At 35.8% G+C, this 15,906-nt stretch overlaps 1 protein-coding gene across 6 annotated transcripts in view; it reads left to right on the top strand.

The window, feature by feature from the left end:
- PPA2 (inorganic pyrophosphatase 2) overlaps nt 1–15,906 on the top strand; it is an 85,153-nt gene that overhangs the window by 60,729 nt on the left and 8,518 nt on the right. For 5 of the 6 annotated variants that reach the window (XR_009519592.1, XM_060012838.1, XM_060012837.1 and 2 more), the window contains 3 exons: nt 271–398; nt 2,015–2,100; nt 9,825–9,894. Coding sequence is in view for 5 of the 6 variants with exons in the window: in XM_060012838.1 (XP_059868821.1) it covers nt 271–398; nt 2,015–2,100; nt 9,825–9,894 (284 nt within the window). In the remaining variant the exon portion in view is untranslated. Of the gene's footprint in view, nt 1–270; nt 399–2,014; nt 2,101–9,824; nt 9,895–14,078; nt 14,319–15,906 lie in introns of those variants that run through there. The other variant, XM_060012839.1, reaches the window with a different exon arrangement.

The raw sequence follows: 15,906 nt of genomic DNA, 5'->3' as shown, positions 1-15,906 counted from the left end.
TCCTTGAGGAAAAGAACTTTGTTGTCTTCATCGACTCATCCCCTACTCCTTACATGGTATCTGAAGGTGCTCAAGAAATGTTTGTAGAATGAAGGAGTAACATTTTACATGGGGAAGAAAAGGCAAGTCCGGAGGTGATACGGTACATGCTGACGAGTATGCAGCTAGTGAGCAGCAGGGTTGGACTGACTCCCTCACGCCAGTGCTCTGCCACTAATAGGAGTAGATTTTGATTTTTAACAAAAAGTATTTTTGTTTCTTCACTTACAGATATTGAAGATGTTAAGAAGTACAAACCTGGTTACTTAGAAGCTACGCTTAATTGGTTTAGATTTTATAAGATACCAGAGGGAAAACCAGAAAACCAGTTTGCTTTTAATGGAGAATTCAAGAACAAGGTGAAGTTCATAATCTTTATTTTAAAATATGCCTGTGATACCTGTACAATATTTCTTTCACTTTGGGGGATTTCATATGTGAACATTTGTATATAGTATGATAACAAAAGTGCTTTTTACTGACTTTCATATTTAAGGACATTATTTTATCATTTTTGGTTTTAAAAAAGTTTTAGGAGATCTCTCTAAGTAAATCAGTAAGGCTGATAAATACCTATATGCATCTGTTTATCTGTCAATAAATCCTTCGTCTCAGAAAATGAAGGATTTCCATGATCAGTCTAAGTCTGCACATTGTATATGAAGAAAAGCCTTCCATTTACTTACTCCAGAGAAGGGAAAGTTACTTACCATTAATGCAGATCCAAAGGGGCTTCCCTCCTAAGTGTTCATCCTACCATGGCTGAATTAAGCTGCTTAACAATTAAGACAGCACTTGAATTCTCTTACTGTCAGAGGATTTTTCTATTAGAAAACCACAAAGTTACCAGAAAGTGGCTCTAATATGACACATATGGAGGAAATAGACCAAAGAGTTAAAGTCAAAAACATGGACTATGTCTTTTAAACTTACTGCCACTATATAAACTTCACATAATAAACCAACCTTTAAGTGGTACTAATAAATGAAGTATGTTTTGCAGGTAAAGTAAGCCATGGTCGTGAAAACTTTAAAATTATAATAAGTATTTTGTTATACAAGAGTTTATTGCTGAACCCAGTATTTTTTAAAAGTACATTAAAAGAACACTTAAGATCTTGAGGGCTTTGTCTAGGATTTTTAAATATAAAACTATTATTTTAGACTGTAATCTCTCACAAGGAAAATTAGGAACATTTGGGGGGAAAAATATAAAGAATTTTCTGCTTTGGAAAAATAAAGCAAGTTTTCCTTAGATGGTATTACTAGATCTATATCTATTGTTGATTTTGCATTTTTAGACGCTATATGAATTCATACTAAGAAAAAAAATTAGAAGATGTTGAGGTTTACTACCTTCAGACAGTGGATAATCTAAAACGACTATGCAGTTGGACTACTTACGCCTTTGATGAGGTGAAATTAATAGGTATATGCTTATTTACAAGCAAGATACTGATAGTAGGCTAACCGCTTTACATTCAACATCTTATTTATTCTTTCAACAACTCTATGATTTAAATCAGGGGTTGGCAAACTTTTTTGTGTAAAGGACCAGAAAGTAAATATTACAGACTTTGTAGGCCATATGGTCTCTGTCACAACTACTCAACTCTTCCATTGTAGCACTAACGCAGTCAGAGGCCATGCACAGATGAATGGGCATGACTGTGCTCAGTAAAAACTTTATTTACAAAAACACATGGTGAGCTGGATTTGGCCCACAGGCCCAAGTTTGCCAACCCTTGATTTAGATGATCTTCATTACATTTCATATTATAGATGAAGAAATTAATATAATGAGATGAAGTAATCTGCATAAAGTCACACAGCTGGTAAATAAGGATATGAGAATTTATACTCAGGTTTGCCTGACTACAGAGCTCATGTTCTTAATAATTAACTGTCATACTATGACTAGTTCCATGTTAGTATAATGATGTGATTTCTGTGTCTGTTTTTGGTTTTTAACTAGGCTTTTGCTCTTGAAGTTATTAAATCTACTCATGAATGTTGGAAAGCATTGCTTATGGAGAAGTGTGCTGGAGGGGCTATAAATTGGTAAGGACTTGTCTTTTCTATGTAGAGTTATTTTATTTTATTACTAACTGGTACTAAAGAGCCATATGATACTGCTCAGATCTGATTTTTTTTTTAAGAGAATTGAAATGTTTTTTCATTTAAAAAATGTTTACAGAGCACCTATTTGGAAGACATTACCAAGTGCTGGGCACTATGAAATTAGGAATTGACATGACCCCTTTTCCCAAGGAATTTATAATTTAGTGCGGTATACTGTCAAGTAAAGAGGCATTTCATTATAATGCACTGTGAATATATGCAAAGGTGGATTTTCAGCGACTTTTCAACATGCAGACATATGATTAATTTATGTAATAAGTACCACATCATTTCTTGGTAAGAACCTTTAAAAGCCTTCTTATCCAACATGATCTGGGTCACCAGCTAATTGTTGAAGGGGAATCAAACAATAGTAATATATAACTCAAGCGTTTTAATTTTTACTTTAAAACATTTAAATGTACATTCATTTATCAATCTGTGGATATAGGGCTAAGACATTTTCTGTATAGATTACATATAGATTATATATAGCCTAACAATATATAACAGAAAGTAAAGATCAAATCCTGTAATCTTTAAACTCCTTACACTTAAAAACCCTTATAAATTTTTAGGGTTCTTTTTTTCTAACCTTTTACAGTTGTCTTACCACACCTAATTTGATACCAAGTTTTTATAGTGATTCACCTTTATGGAGGCTTTTTAGAGCCTCGATAGTGTGTACAGCCTCAGTGGTTTTAGAGCCTACTTGGTGTTCATAGAAACAGTTCTCTTTCCATACTCCCTTCATTGATGGGCATAATTACAGCTTTAATTATGAAATTGTAATACCAAAGACCACTGACATAAAAAAAGTTTGGAAACAAAAACAACTGACTCTTGGTAAGCCTAACTAGGAAGCAAAAGTACACAGTCTTTCTGGAGAGCAGAGTCCTACCCATCTTCATTGTCCTCTTTGAATCAGGAGAAAGTGGGAAGCCATTTACTCTTCAGCAAATACTGATTGAGGGTCTACTGCCAAGTACTGTGCTGATGGGACGGTTGCTGCCGTGAATACAATAAATAGAGTCCCTGTCCTTCTGGGGCATAAAGTCTGGGCATCAAGAGAGACATTAAAGAAATCATTAGAATAAAGTAATATGGAGTAAAGAATTAGGCAGTCTCAAGGAATATTTTATCCAAGTCATCAGAGGCTCATCTTGGAAATGCTTGGGCATTATAGCTTCCGATTCTGTTTCTCCTGAGTCTAGAGTAACACTGTGGACTCCATCTTCTCCTCCCATTTTTCTTACCTCTTATGTATTGATAGAATACTCTGTTTTTTCAGCATAGTCTTAAAATTTAGGTAATTGTTTCTAACATAAATAGTACAACTTACTAACAAGAAAACTGGGTGTAATGAAATGTCATCTAGCCCTCACTATCCTAGTAACTAATAGACTGAATTCTTCTTTATGGTCAGATATTCTAAGTCAGATATTAATGTGGTGGGCTCCTCTAAAAAGAGGGGCCTCTGATTGTCCAAAGAGGTATTTGCTTGCTGTTTGCTTTCCTCTCCTTCCTAATGGTACTTTCAGAAAAGCTTTTGCCGTCTTTAACGGGACTTGTATGGTTCCCAGGTTTCCTGAGCTGCACAGCTAGAGAGCATCTCTGGTTAGATTTTCTATAGCTTGATAGCATTCCTTCTATGTTGATTCTAATTATCTTTACTGTGAAGGTAGCTTTATTTCTGTGCTCTGTGGAGTCATTTTGCTGTAGCCTCCTAGGTAATGATAAGGATTACATTAGCAATAAGAATTGACATTTATTGAACTCTAGTAGTTTTCAGGTTCTAAGAGTTTTATATGTATTATCTAATTAATATTCACCAGAACCCTATAAGATGTGTATCATTATTATATCCATTTTACATATGAGGAAATTGAGGCCACGTAGAGATTGTGACTTATTGAAGGTCTCACTGTGTGATGGATTTAAGCCAGACTTCAAACCTACTCTCTCAACAGCTTTACTCTTCCTCTGTGTTTTCAAAGAATACAACAAAATTAATTTTTTTAGCTTGAAAATTTTTAGGATATAAGTTTCTGGTTATAAATTTTACACATCTAGATAATTTCAAGTCAAAATATTCAGAATTTTAACTCATTTTTGTCCATATTTTCTTTATTTTTGTCACTACTTGATTTATAAAATATATTTATATTAATAAAATTTTTCTTTCCTTTGTCTTTACCTAATGAATTGCTTCTCTCTCTCAGTTCCTTACAGTGTACTCTGTTATTGATTACCAAACCATCCCCCCTTCCTTTTTAACCTGTTCTCCCCACGCAAATCAGTTTAGGTCTGACCTGAAGACATTGTCACAGCAGTTCTCTCAAACAACGTATAGTACAGCACAATTACCCAGGGAAACCATTAGAAAATTCAAATGTGTTGTCCTTTTCTTTAAACCTGGCGAATTAGGATCTCTGAGGAGTAGGGTCTAAGCATCTGTATGTTTTAAAAGCTCCCTGGCTTCTGATGAGCTTCTCTGCTTAGAACCATTAAATCCAAACTTCTCTTAGAAGAACAAACAGGGCCTTCCAGGATTTGACACTTGCTACCCGTCCAGCCTCATTTTCCGTCACTTCTTGCCTCTTTTTTCATGTTCCAACAACTTAGAACCACTTGTCACTCCTCACAAACACCATGTTCTTATTGACCTCTGGGCCATACTCATTTTGTTTTCCTTTGCCATGATTTTCTTCTCACTTCTTGAAATGGCTGACTTACTTATCTTTTAGGACTTGGTTTTGACTTTGCTTTCTCTAGGAAACTTTCCCTCATCCTAGCCTTGTGCTTGCTAAGGTGCCATTACACTCTATTCCTTGCCCCCCTGTGTAGTCCTATCACTGCATTTATTAATTAACTGCTTGTTTTATGAGTTTGTCTTCTCCTCTAGAGTATAAGTTCCTCAAAAGTAGATGAATAGGGCTTCCCTGGTGGTGCAGTGGTTGAGAGTCCGCCTGCCGATGCAGGGGACACGGGTTCGTGCCCCGGTCCGGGAAGATCCCATGAGCCATGGCCGCTGAGCCTGCGCGTCCGGAGCCTGTGCTCGCAACGGGAGAGGCCACAACAGTCAGAGGCCAGTGTACCGCAAAAAAAAAAAAAAAAAAGTAGATGAATAAAGATGTTGTGTTCATCTTTATATTCCTTATCCCTGACATGTAGTAGTCACTCAATAAATACTTGTTGGAGTAATTGCTGAATAATATTTTCAAGCCAACAAATAGATGTTTCTTTTTAAATAAATTTATTTATTTATTTATTTATTTTTTGACTGCCTTGGGTCTTTGTTGCCGCGCGCGGGCTTTCTCTAGTTGTGACGAGTGGGGGCTACTCTTTGTTGCAGTGTGCGGGCTTCTCATTACAGTGGCTTCTCTTGTTGCGGAGCACGGGCTCTAGGCGCACGCGTTTCAGTAGTTGTGGCACACGGGCTCGGTAGTTGTGGTGCACAGGCTTAGTTGCTCCGCGGTACGTGGAATCTTCCTGGACCAGGGCTCGAACCCATGTCCCCTTCATTGGCAGGCGGATTCTTAACTCCTACTGTGCCACCTGGCAAGTCCCTAGATGTTGTTTTTTAAATCCAGTAGTGACTCTACTGTTTCCAGGAACCCTGCATTTATTAAATTACTTAATTGATAATCCTCTTTATCACAATAAGTTTTGTCATTGTTATTTTTATTCCTTTTCCCCACTGCTTAATGTTTACTCTGGAAGCTACGTATTTTTTTTAGCAGGGATAATTTTGTTATTTCTGTTTTTACCAAAAACAACTTTAAATTCCTTGTAGGAGAAATACAACTTCAACTCCTCTTCAACTCCTCTCACCCTTTCTTCATCATGGTTTATTTCAAATATATATATATTTTTCCATATATATATTCTTCCAAACTGTTTATGTCTTGAAGTTGTTTCCTTTACCTTTCTAGAGGAAGGTGTATCTGATCCATATATGGATAGCTCCAGTTCTTTTAGCTTTGTATAGATTTACTTCAAAGTCAGTTTTCTTTGACAAACTCTGGAGGTTATGGACCCAAATCATCATTCTTACCTCTTTAAATTTTCTCTCTCCTTTTCTCTTGAGTACTTTGCTTTAGAATGAAAAGCCTTGAGCAATCTGAATCCTGAGCACTGTCTTTGAGGATTCTCATGAGTGTGGGCCTTTGTCTGATTTGAAATTGTCTTGAAGAAAATAATCTTCTCTTTACTAAAATTTCATATTGCTGGCCCTGTAACTTTCATCTTTTAGGTATATGTTTATTATTTGCAGGTAATTTTCTATTTCTGTTTCTTTTTTTTTTTTTTGCGGTACGCGAGCCTCTCACTGTTGTGGCCTCTCCCGTTGCGGAGCACAGGCTCCGGACGCGCAGGCTCAGCGGGCCCAGCCGCTCCGCGGCATGTGGGATCTTCCCGGACCGGGGCACGAACCCGTGTCCCCTGCATTGGCAGGCGGACTCTCAGCCACTGTGCCACCAGGGAAGCCCCTGTTTCTTTTTATTTAATCACTTATTTTGCTCTTTATATAGCTATTAATATATCTTTATTATTTGTAAATGAAATTTGGTTTGTTGTGCATAGAAATTTTGGTATTGTTGATCTTTTGTTCTAATGTCGTATCTGCTTATTTTGATCATCAAGATTGTGTGTAGGGTACACAATGTTTATAAATTTAGAACAAAATATTTAATATCTTATTATAAAAAGGAAAGCAGCACATTCTTCCCAGTCAGTATTTTTAATCTCATTTATAGTAGGCACCATCATCTTTAAGTGGTTATACTGCTTCTCCTTTTGTATGCTATAGTCATAGTTTGAAAGCTAGAAAGAACCCTAAATATTACAATGTTCATGGGGGCTCCATGGTTCAACATTGTATCCCCAGCATCTAGAAATGTCCCTAACACATGGCATAAGAATAATTTTTTTGAATCAATAAATAATATGAGTCAGTGTTAACTATTTTTGTATAAGGGACAATTCAGATAAAATTAAAATGTTTCTTGATAACATGCCTTTTATTACACCTTCAAACATTCAAAGTAAAAATCACTTCCTTAAATCCTGAGGAAAGTATATTGCAACCCAGATTGCATTCTTTAATAACTAAAAGAATATTAGTGAGGAGGATGGCACTGTTTGTAGAAATAAAATGCTATAAAAAAGGGGGGGCTACTGGAGAAATAGTAATAAGGGGTTTTGTAATCTCTCCTCTTTTATATTTTATATATCATTCAAGAATCTCCTAAGTCCATTTGTATATACCTTTCATTTAATTCTTGAAACAGCCATACTAATAATTTGTCCAAGGTGAAAAATGGTAGAGCTTGTTGGCTTCCTAGATTCTAGCTGGTTACTTGTCAAGATATTTTATTGGGGATATTTTAAAAGTTACTCAGTTTTTTTAAATTCACAGAATATTTTAAAAGTTATTAGTTTTTGAAATTTACAGTGCTGGCTTTAATATTTTCTTTCTTTTCTAATATTTCTGCTGATGGTTTTGCTTTGTTGTGGAAATAGAGGATTACTTTAGAGATAGTTTATTAGATTTAACAGGTAAAAATAGAGAACACCCCCTTAAATCTAAATTTCAGATTTTAATGTAAATGTCTCGTGGCACGTACTTATACTAAAAAAAATAGTTTGCTTGGGACATACTTATACTAAAAAATAATTTGCTGTTTATCTGAAGTTCAAATTTAACTGGGTGTTCTATGTTTTATCTGACAACCCTATTTACAGGACTCCCTGTTCTCTCATCACCATTTTCCTAGAATTCCCAAGGAATGTTTCACTTTGGTGTAGTTTTAATGTTAAAAACATTGTGTGTAGCAGGGGCCCCCAACCCCCAGGCCACGGACCAGTACCTGTCCGTGGCCAGTTAGGAACTGGGCCGCACAGCAGGAGGTGAGCGGTGGGCGAGTGAGCGAAGCTTCATCTGTATTTACAGCCACTCCCCATCGCTCGCATTACTGTCTGAGCTCCGCCTCCTGTCAGCATTATGGTGAGTTGTATAATTATTTCATTATATATTACAAAGTAATAATAATAGAAATAAAGTGCACAATAAATGTAATGTGCTTGAATCATCCCCAAACCATCCACCCCCACCCCCCAACTCCAGTCCATGGAAAGATTGTCTTCCACAAAACTGGTCCCTGGTGCCAAACAAGGTTGGGGACCGCTGGTGTATAGCATATTTAGTATTATACACCATGTTTTCTTCAGAAGAGTAGCACTTAAGACTTTTCAGTATCTGTTTTTTTGCCTTGTTCCTTTTAAATTTAGTTTTGACTTTCTTTAGAGAAACATCTAACTTATAAAGCCTTACCTTTTTCAGTTTTTAGCTTACTTAAACGTGGAGTATGAAGGAGAGAGTATAACATAGTTTAGTCTTAAAGATGATAATGCCACCTTTCATCAAACATCATCACTTATGCCAAGAATGAAAACAAATTCCACATTTTGAGTCTGGATAGAGAGCAAAATGACCACTTTCATAATGCTATGTACCCAGTGTCTGATTACGGGCAGATGTAGCTGAAAAGATAAATAAATAACTACAGATCTTTTTATCATATATATCCCAGCATATTTCACAAAGCCATTGCCAAAATAAATTTGATAATGTACATCCCTTAGAACCACTTGGAGAGCATACATGCGTGTGTGTGGGTGTGTGTGTGCATGTGTGTGTTTCATCTATTAATTATCTCCTTTAGAGATCTGCTAATCAATTATTTCTTCAATTCTGAAAAATTAATTTGGCTTTAATGCCCTTCTCTACTACCTTTTTCTATATCCATTTTAATCTGATTTCTTTGATGAAATTTTTAAAAATCAGACTTAATACATTTGAGGGGAATGATGCATTTGCTTTCATCTAGGAGGTAAGAAATACGTGGTGGGCAGCATGTTTGTGGAGATAGCATGCTAGTTCCCACTGTGTGGGAAGACTTTGGACTTTATAGAGCCTTTACTGTTCATGGGAGGAGCTGCTATCTATGCCTTGCTAAACTTCCTTAGTTGTACAAAAACTGAGCTTTCATGTTCCTGTGGTTTCCTCTCACCACTGTTAGCTTAGTGTTCCATACCTGTCTGAGAAAGAGATTCTACAGCATCTTTCAGCAGCCAATTACAGTGTTTATCACCTCACTTGGAGGAAAATTCTTCCTCGTGGTCGTTGTTCTATGGGTCAAATTTGTTTTTTCTTTTCTTCAGTAAAGGTGAAGAGTAGTGGAATAGCCTTTTATGTACCAGGAGATTATTTAAATTTGTATACTATCATTTGTTTTTTTTTTTTTAATTCTGGAGGGTGCAATGCTATGGAGCACTTTATATTTATAACTTTGCCTGAAAGAATGTACAAGACCCCAGTTGTTCTAATTTATATTCATCCAGGTCCTTTTTCAGGGTATCTTAATCACATTTCTGCAGTGCTCTAGCATTCTGCATTAGAAGGTCTCTTGTCTCCTTTTGAGTGAGTGAGTGAGAGAGAGAGAGTGTGTGTGTATGTGTTATTATCCACTGAGATCCAAAGACTCAGCAACTGTTGGCTGGGATCATACACTCAAATGTAAAGCATTTGAGAGCTGGTTTTCTTTTTGGTAATTGCTCCTTTTTTATCCTGTTTAATAATAATATTCTCTTTTCCTTTCCAGCACAAATGTGCAGGTATGTGATAGCCCTTTCCATTGCTCTCAAGAGGAAGCAAGATCATTAGTTGAATCGGTAAGGAACAAATGTCCAAGGCATCCTTTATTCTTATAAATGTCATGGGGAAGTCTAGCAGAAATTCTGAAAAATCTAGCAGTGAAATGTATCAAGACTTTTGGGGAGCATAAAGTTTAAAAACAACATTAAAATTATTTTTTCATGCAGGGAATTTAGATTAAAAACCTTAAAACCTTTTAGTTGTATTTCTGTTTTCTAAAGTACATTAACCACTTAACTTGATTTCATATGATACTATTTTTCACCAGTTTATTGTTGTGTGAATGCATTTGCCCTCCTCTGTACTGACCTGTTCCTATGAGTTATACACAATCCAGTGTCTAAATTGTGACTGGCTGCTGGCACAGGTGCATTTTGGCTCAAAAAAAATGAAATAAATACATCTCTTTTCCTTTTTTTTTTTTTTTCCATTTAGTTTGGTTACCTCACAAGCTTTCCTTCTCTTAACTAAGAAGATACCCTCAGATTTTTACATGTCTTAGTGATAATACTGCCTGGAGGCAACTGAATTTATTAGCAAAGTAATGCTTGATTTGGAAACCACTAAATAAGGAAATTCACATTCAGATAATCAAGTAATGCTGCTGTGTAAAGTGTGTTCAGGAGTGATCTTAGGCTAGAAATCCCATTTATAAATTGAGGGGTTTGGTTTTTTTTTCCTCTTAATTATCGGATAGAAACTAGTGAATTTAGGTCTTAAGGAACAACAAAAATGTTTGCTCACAATGGCTGCTTTGGATTTTTTTCCATTAATTAATCAGTTATTTAATTATTGCCTGCTGCGTGTGGTTAGAATCTAGGTGCTGGGGATGCAGTATTAAAAGACACAAAAACCTCTTTCCTCGTATAGCTAACATTCTAGTTGGGGTGATGGATAATAAATACACAAGTGAAATATATAGTGTTTGTGAATGCGATAAATGCTATGATGAAAAATGAATGAGGGAAGAGGGGATAAAGTGCCAGGAGTGGGATGGGAGTTGTAGTGATTGAAAAGTAGTAGGGAACAGCCCCACTGAGGGGAGAACGGACCTGAGTCAAGATTTGTAGAAGGTAAGGGACTGAGCCAAGTGACTTGTAAAGGAAGAGAATTCCATGCTGCAGCCCAAAGGCCATGAGGCAAGTGGGTACCTGACATGTTCAAGAAATAACTGAGGAGCCACAGTGGCTGGTGGAGTAGAAAGAGTCTAAGGGAGAAAGGAGGAGATGAGATCAGAAATGCATGGATCTGGGGGTGAAAATGGAGGCAAATTATTATGAAAGACACTGTAAAATACCCTTAGAGACTATTTTAAGAATTTCATTTCTTATTCTGAATAAGAAGGAACCACTGAGGGAGTGATATGATCTGACTTAGATTTTAACAAGATCATTCTGGCTGCGTTGGTGCAAACGGGCTAGGGAAGCAAGGGAAGATGCAGGGGAGCCATGACAGTAATGCAGGCTACAATATCGGTGTATTTTCTTCAAGTTTTCAGTTTTATATTTGTGTCATTACATTCTGAACTTAGTTCTCACCAATATTTATTATTAATTCTTTAAGAAAAAAATTAAGGAAAACAAATTAAAAACTTTATTCACGTAGTCTCCCACTAATCTCAGATTAAGACTATTTCATTCATTTAGTTTGGGTTTTATAAATGATAGATATAATAGATACTTGTCTTAAAATTAGCTGTAAGAATAAAGTTTCAATCTTACATCGTTTTTAAAAAGTTTTTTCCTAGCGTATTAGTAGGAAAAGTCCTCTTGGAAAAAAATAATAATTGGAGAACATGGATATGATCTGGATAGTTTGATTTGGGAAACAAGATTAGAATTCAGAAACATTAACATCCAGCTTTAATTACATGGTTTGGTAGGTTTGTTGTGTTTCGTAATAATGAAGAAGGTGCTATACTGATTTTTCACTGAGGAAACTATGGTAGAAAATCAAAATGCAGAGAAAGCAGTCCCTCATCATCAGCTCTAGTGGAACTTACTGTATATGGGATTTCACCATTAAAAATTTGTAAATCAAAGAATTGCTCTATTAGCAGCTTCATTAGTGATTCAGAAGCTCAGATTAGGTAACAATTTCTCCTGAAAATTTTATCAACTTGTAATAATGAAATTCTTTGTAGTCAGAGCATTTTGACTTGGCATTTTATCTCTTCACAACCACATTGAGATGTTTGAATCAGCATTACTTAGGTATATATTCCCAGATCTCTCTATTTTGCTATATATTGAACGTTGCACTGACTTCAAAGTACTGTCAGCTTTCGTTTGACCTTTGCTTGCTCAGAATAATTTAAGACATTAAAGTCATCTATCAAACTTGATCATATTCAGACCAGATCAATCCTGGGCCTGTATGGAAACAAATTATAACCCCAAGGTTTATTAGTGGACTTAGAATAAGTGACCTCATTCTAACAAGTTAATCAACTTAGGTAATATTATCTTAAGACAGATGTGTAGATGTTAAATGAATCTGGGGACTTCCCTGTGGTCCAGTGGTTAAGACTTTGCCTTCCAGTGCAGTGGGTGTGGGTTCGATCCCTGATCGGGGAGCTAAGATCCCACATGCCTCGTGGCCAAAAAACCCAAAAAAGTAAATAAAACAGAAGCAATATTGTATCAAATTCAATAAAGACTTTAAAAATGGTCCACATCAAAAAAATCTTTAAAAAATAAAAAAAAAATAGATAAATAAATGAGCCCGAAGTTATGCTTAAAACACGGCCAGATAGTAAAACAGGTTTTCACTTTCTAGATGTGTATTCACAGAATATGCAGAACGATCGTTAATTAGGTGAGATTTTAGGATCAAGTAATTGGTTTTGGTGAACATATACTTTTAAAGTATACAAAGAAAAGAAATGGACTAAACTCTTGAGGGATAAGGAGAACTGTTGCAGGAAGCATATACTGGTGAACATATATTGATCAAAATACAATTAAGTGTAGTAGCATTGAGGCCTCCCCCCAAAATCATTAAGTGGTCACCCAACAATATGTACAGATCAATTAAATTAGGAAAAATAGTGTCACCATAACCAAGAAAAAATAAAAGCCAACACCCTGATGACTATTATTTGGATGCATTTTAGAAACAAAAGAGAAAATATCTACAGAAGTAATTTATCAGACGTAGGTTAGAGATCTTCAGAAGGATAGCTGATCTGAGGAGGATAAGGAGAACTGAAATGGTCAGAAAGGTTACTTGATTTTGTTTATAAATACAGATGTTTGAATTATATGCAACCATGAAAGGCATGGCTGTGTCAAAAACAAGGTTTGCTACTTAGATCTGAACACACTAGGGATCCACAGAGGCAGTTGGTTACTCTGGGCTACAGTGTGTGGCCACCAGCAACAGGAGTAACTCTCAGTGGTAGTTCAACCACAGGACCACCCAATTACATTTTTTTGGGTAGTGTGTCTTTTTTATAGCCAAAAAGGTAGGACTCTTTCCCAGTTTTTGAAGACTGTATGCCCAGAAGTTGGAGCTTTATTTCAGGGAACAAGGTTCAGAGCCTTTATAGGGAACAAGGAATGTATATTTGTGTATGTGTGTGCACACATGAGTGTGCGTGTGTGCACACACATGTAGTTTTCCTTTCAGATCTAATATCAGTTGATATTTAATGACAATTGATTCTGGGATTTAAGATGCTAGTTTTAGGATCCTTTACTGTATATAAAGTGTTATTTGGAAAATACATTGAGAAGATGGGAGCAAAATTTACAAGCTTTATCAATATATATAATTAGAGAATACGTTGTTTTTTCTAGTACATGTGGACACTTCCTAAAATTGAGTATATGTTAGGCCACAAAGAGTTGGAAAACAAATACCAAAGAGTTGAGGTAATGCAGACCACTTTCTTTGTCAACAGTATAACAAGGTTGCTAATCAGCTATAAAAATATTAAAAGAAAAAAACCCCAAATCTGTGTTGTTTGGAAACTAAAAATACATCTCAAGTCATGCCTCAAAAAAATGAATTATGAAAAATTATAAAATATTTAAAATTGAGTGACAACTAAATCACTCTATGTCAAAACTTGCATGATGCAGCAAAAATAATTTTTGAGAGAAATTAACTGTACAGCAGAAATGAAGAAAGAAAATTGAGATGCTGAACATTCAACTCAACAAGCACTCTGTTTTTTTCTATCTTTTTACATTATAAGAGAGAAAATTATAAAGAGTAGAGCAAATATTTAATGAAATGGAAAACAAGGAGATAATGAAAAGGATCAATTAAAATAAAAGCTGGCCAATCCAAAAATGGGCAGAAGACCTATATAGACATTTCTCCAAAGAAGATATACAGACTGCCAACAAACACATGAAAGAATGCTCAACATCATTAATCATTAGAGAAATGCAAATCAAAACTACAATGAGATACCATCTCACACCAGTCAGAATGGCCATCATCAAAAAATCTAGAAACAATAAATGCTGGAGAGGGTGTGGAGAAAAGGGAACACTCTTGCACTGCTGGTGGGAATGTGAATTGGTTCAGCCACTATGGAGAACAGTATGGAGGTTCCTTAAAAAGCTACAAATAGAACTACCATATGACCCAGCAATCCCACTACTGGGCATATACCCTGAGAAAACCGAAATTCAAAAAGAGTCATGTACCAAAATGTTCATTGCAGCTCTATTTACAATAGCCCGGAGATGGAAACAACCTAAGTGCCCATCATCGGATGAATGGATAAAGAAGATGTGGCACATATATACAATGGAATATTATTCAGCCATAAAAAGAAACGAAATTGAGCTGTTTGTAATGAGGTGGATAGACCTAGAGTCCGTCATACAGAGTGAAGTAAGTCAGAAAGAAAAGGACAAATACCATATGCTAACACATATATATGGAATTTAAGAAAAAAAATGTCATGAAAAACCTAGGGGTAAAGCAGGAATAAAGACGCAGACCTCCTAGAGAATGGACTTGAGGTTATGGGGAGGGGGAAGGGTGAGCTGTGACAGGGCGAGAGAGAGTCATGGGCATATACACACTAACAAACGTAGTAAGGTAGATAGCTAGTTGGAAGCAGCCGCATGGCACAGGGAGATTGGCTTGGTGCTTTGTGACAGCCTGGAGGGGTGGGATAGGGAGGGTGGGAGGGAGGGAGACGCAAGAGGGAAGACATATGGGAACATATGTTTATGTATGACTGATTCACTTTGTTATAAAGCAGAAACTAACACACCATTGTAAAGCAATGATACCCCAATAAAGATGTTAAAAAAAAATAAAATAAAAGCTGGGTTTTCTTCTTTTAAGGCTAATAATATAGACAAACTTATTACAGGAAAGACAGTGAAATAGAGAAGCCATAAATAAAAATATCAAAAATTAAAATTAAGACATTATTACAGACACAGGAGATATATAAGTAATCAGAAAGGAATACTCGGGACTTCCCTGGTAGTCCAGTGGTTAAGACTCCATGCTTCCACTACAGGGGGGACAGGGGGCATGGGTTCGATCCCTTTTCAGGAACTAAGATCCCACGTGCCACGCGGTGTGGCCAAAAAAAAAAAGAGAAAGGAACATTCTAAATTGCTTTTGGCAATACCTTTCTAAACATAGATGAATTGACAATTTTTTAAAAATATAAATTACAATGTCAAATCAAGAATAAACAGAAAACCCAAATAGACTTATCAACAGTTTAAAGGAATACTTAATTATGAAAATGACAATTTCTCCCATATTAAGTAATGAAGTCAATCTATTTTTAATCAGAATTTCAATAGGGTTTTCACTGAACTTGGTAAGATAATCCTAAAATGTATATGGAATATTAAAGGGCCAGGAATAACCTAGAAAAGACTGACAAATTTAAAGTTTTTTTTCAAGCTGTAAACAATTAAAGATACCACAAAATAAGTCAAAAGATAAGCCATTGATTGGGAGAAGGTACTTGCATATAAGTGACAAAAGGATTAACAACTTATTCAAATCAACAAGAAAAAAATAACCAGTAGGAAAAAAAA

This window comes from Delphinus delphis, chromosome 5 (genome assembly GCF_949987515.2).
Source record: "Delphinus delphis chromosome 5, mDelDel1.2, whole genome shotgun sequence".
Lineage (NCBI taxonomy): Eukaryota > Metazoa > Chordata > Mammalia > Artiodactyla > Delphinidae > Delphinus > Delphinus delphis.
This window is presented reverse-complemented; position numbering and strand designations above follow the sequence as displayed.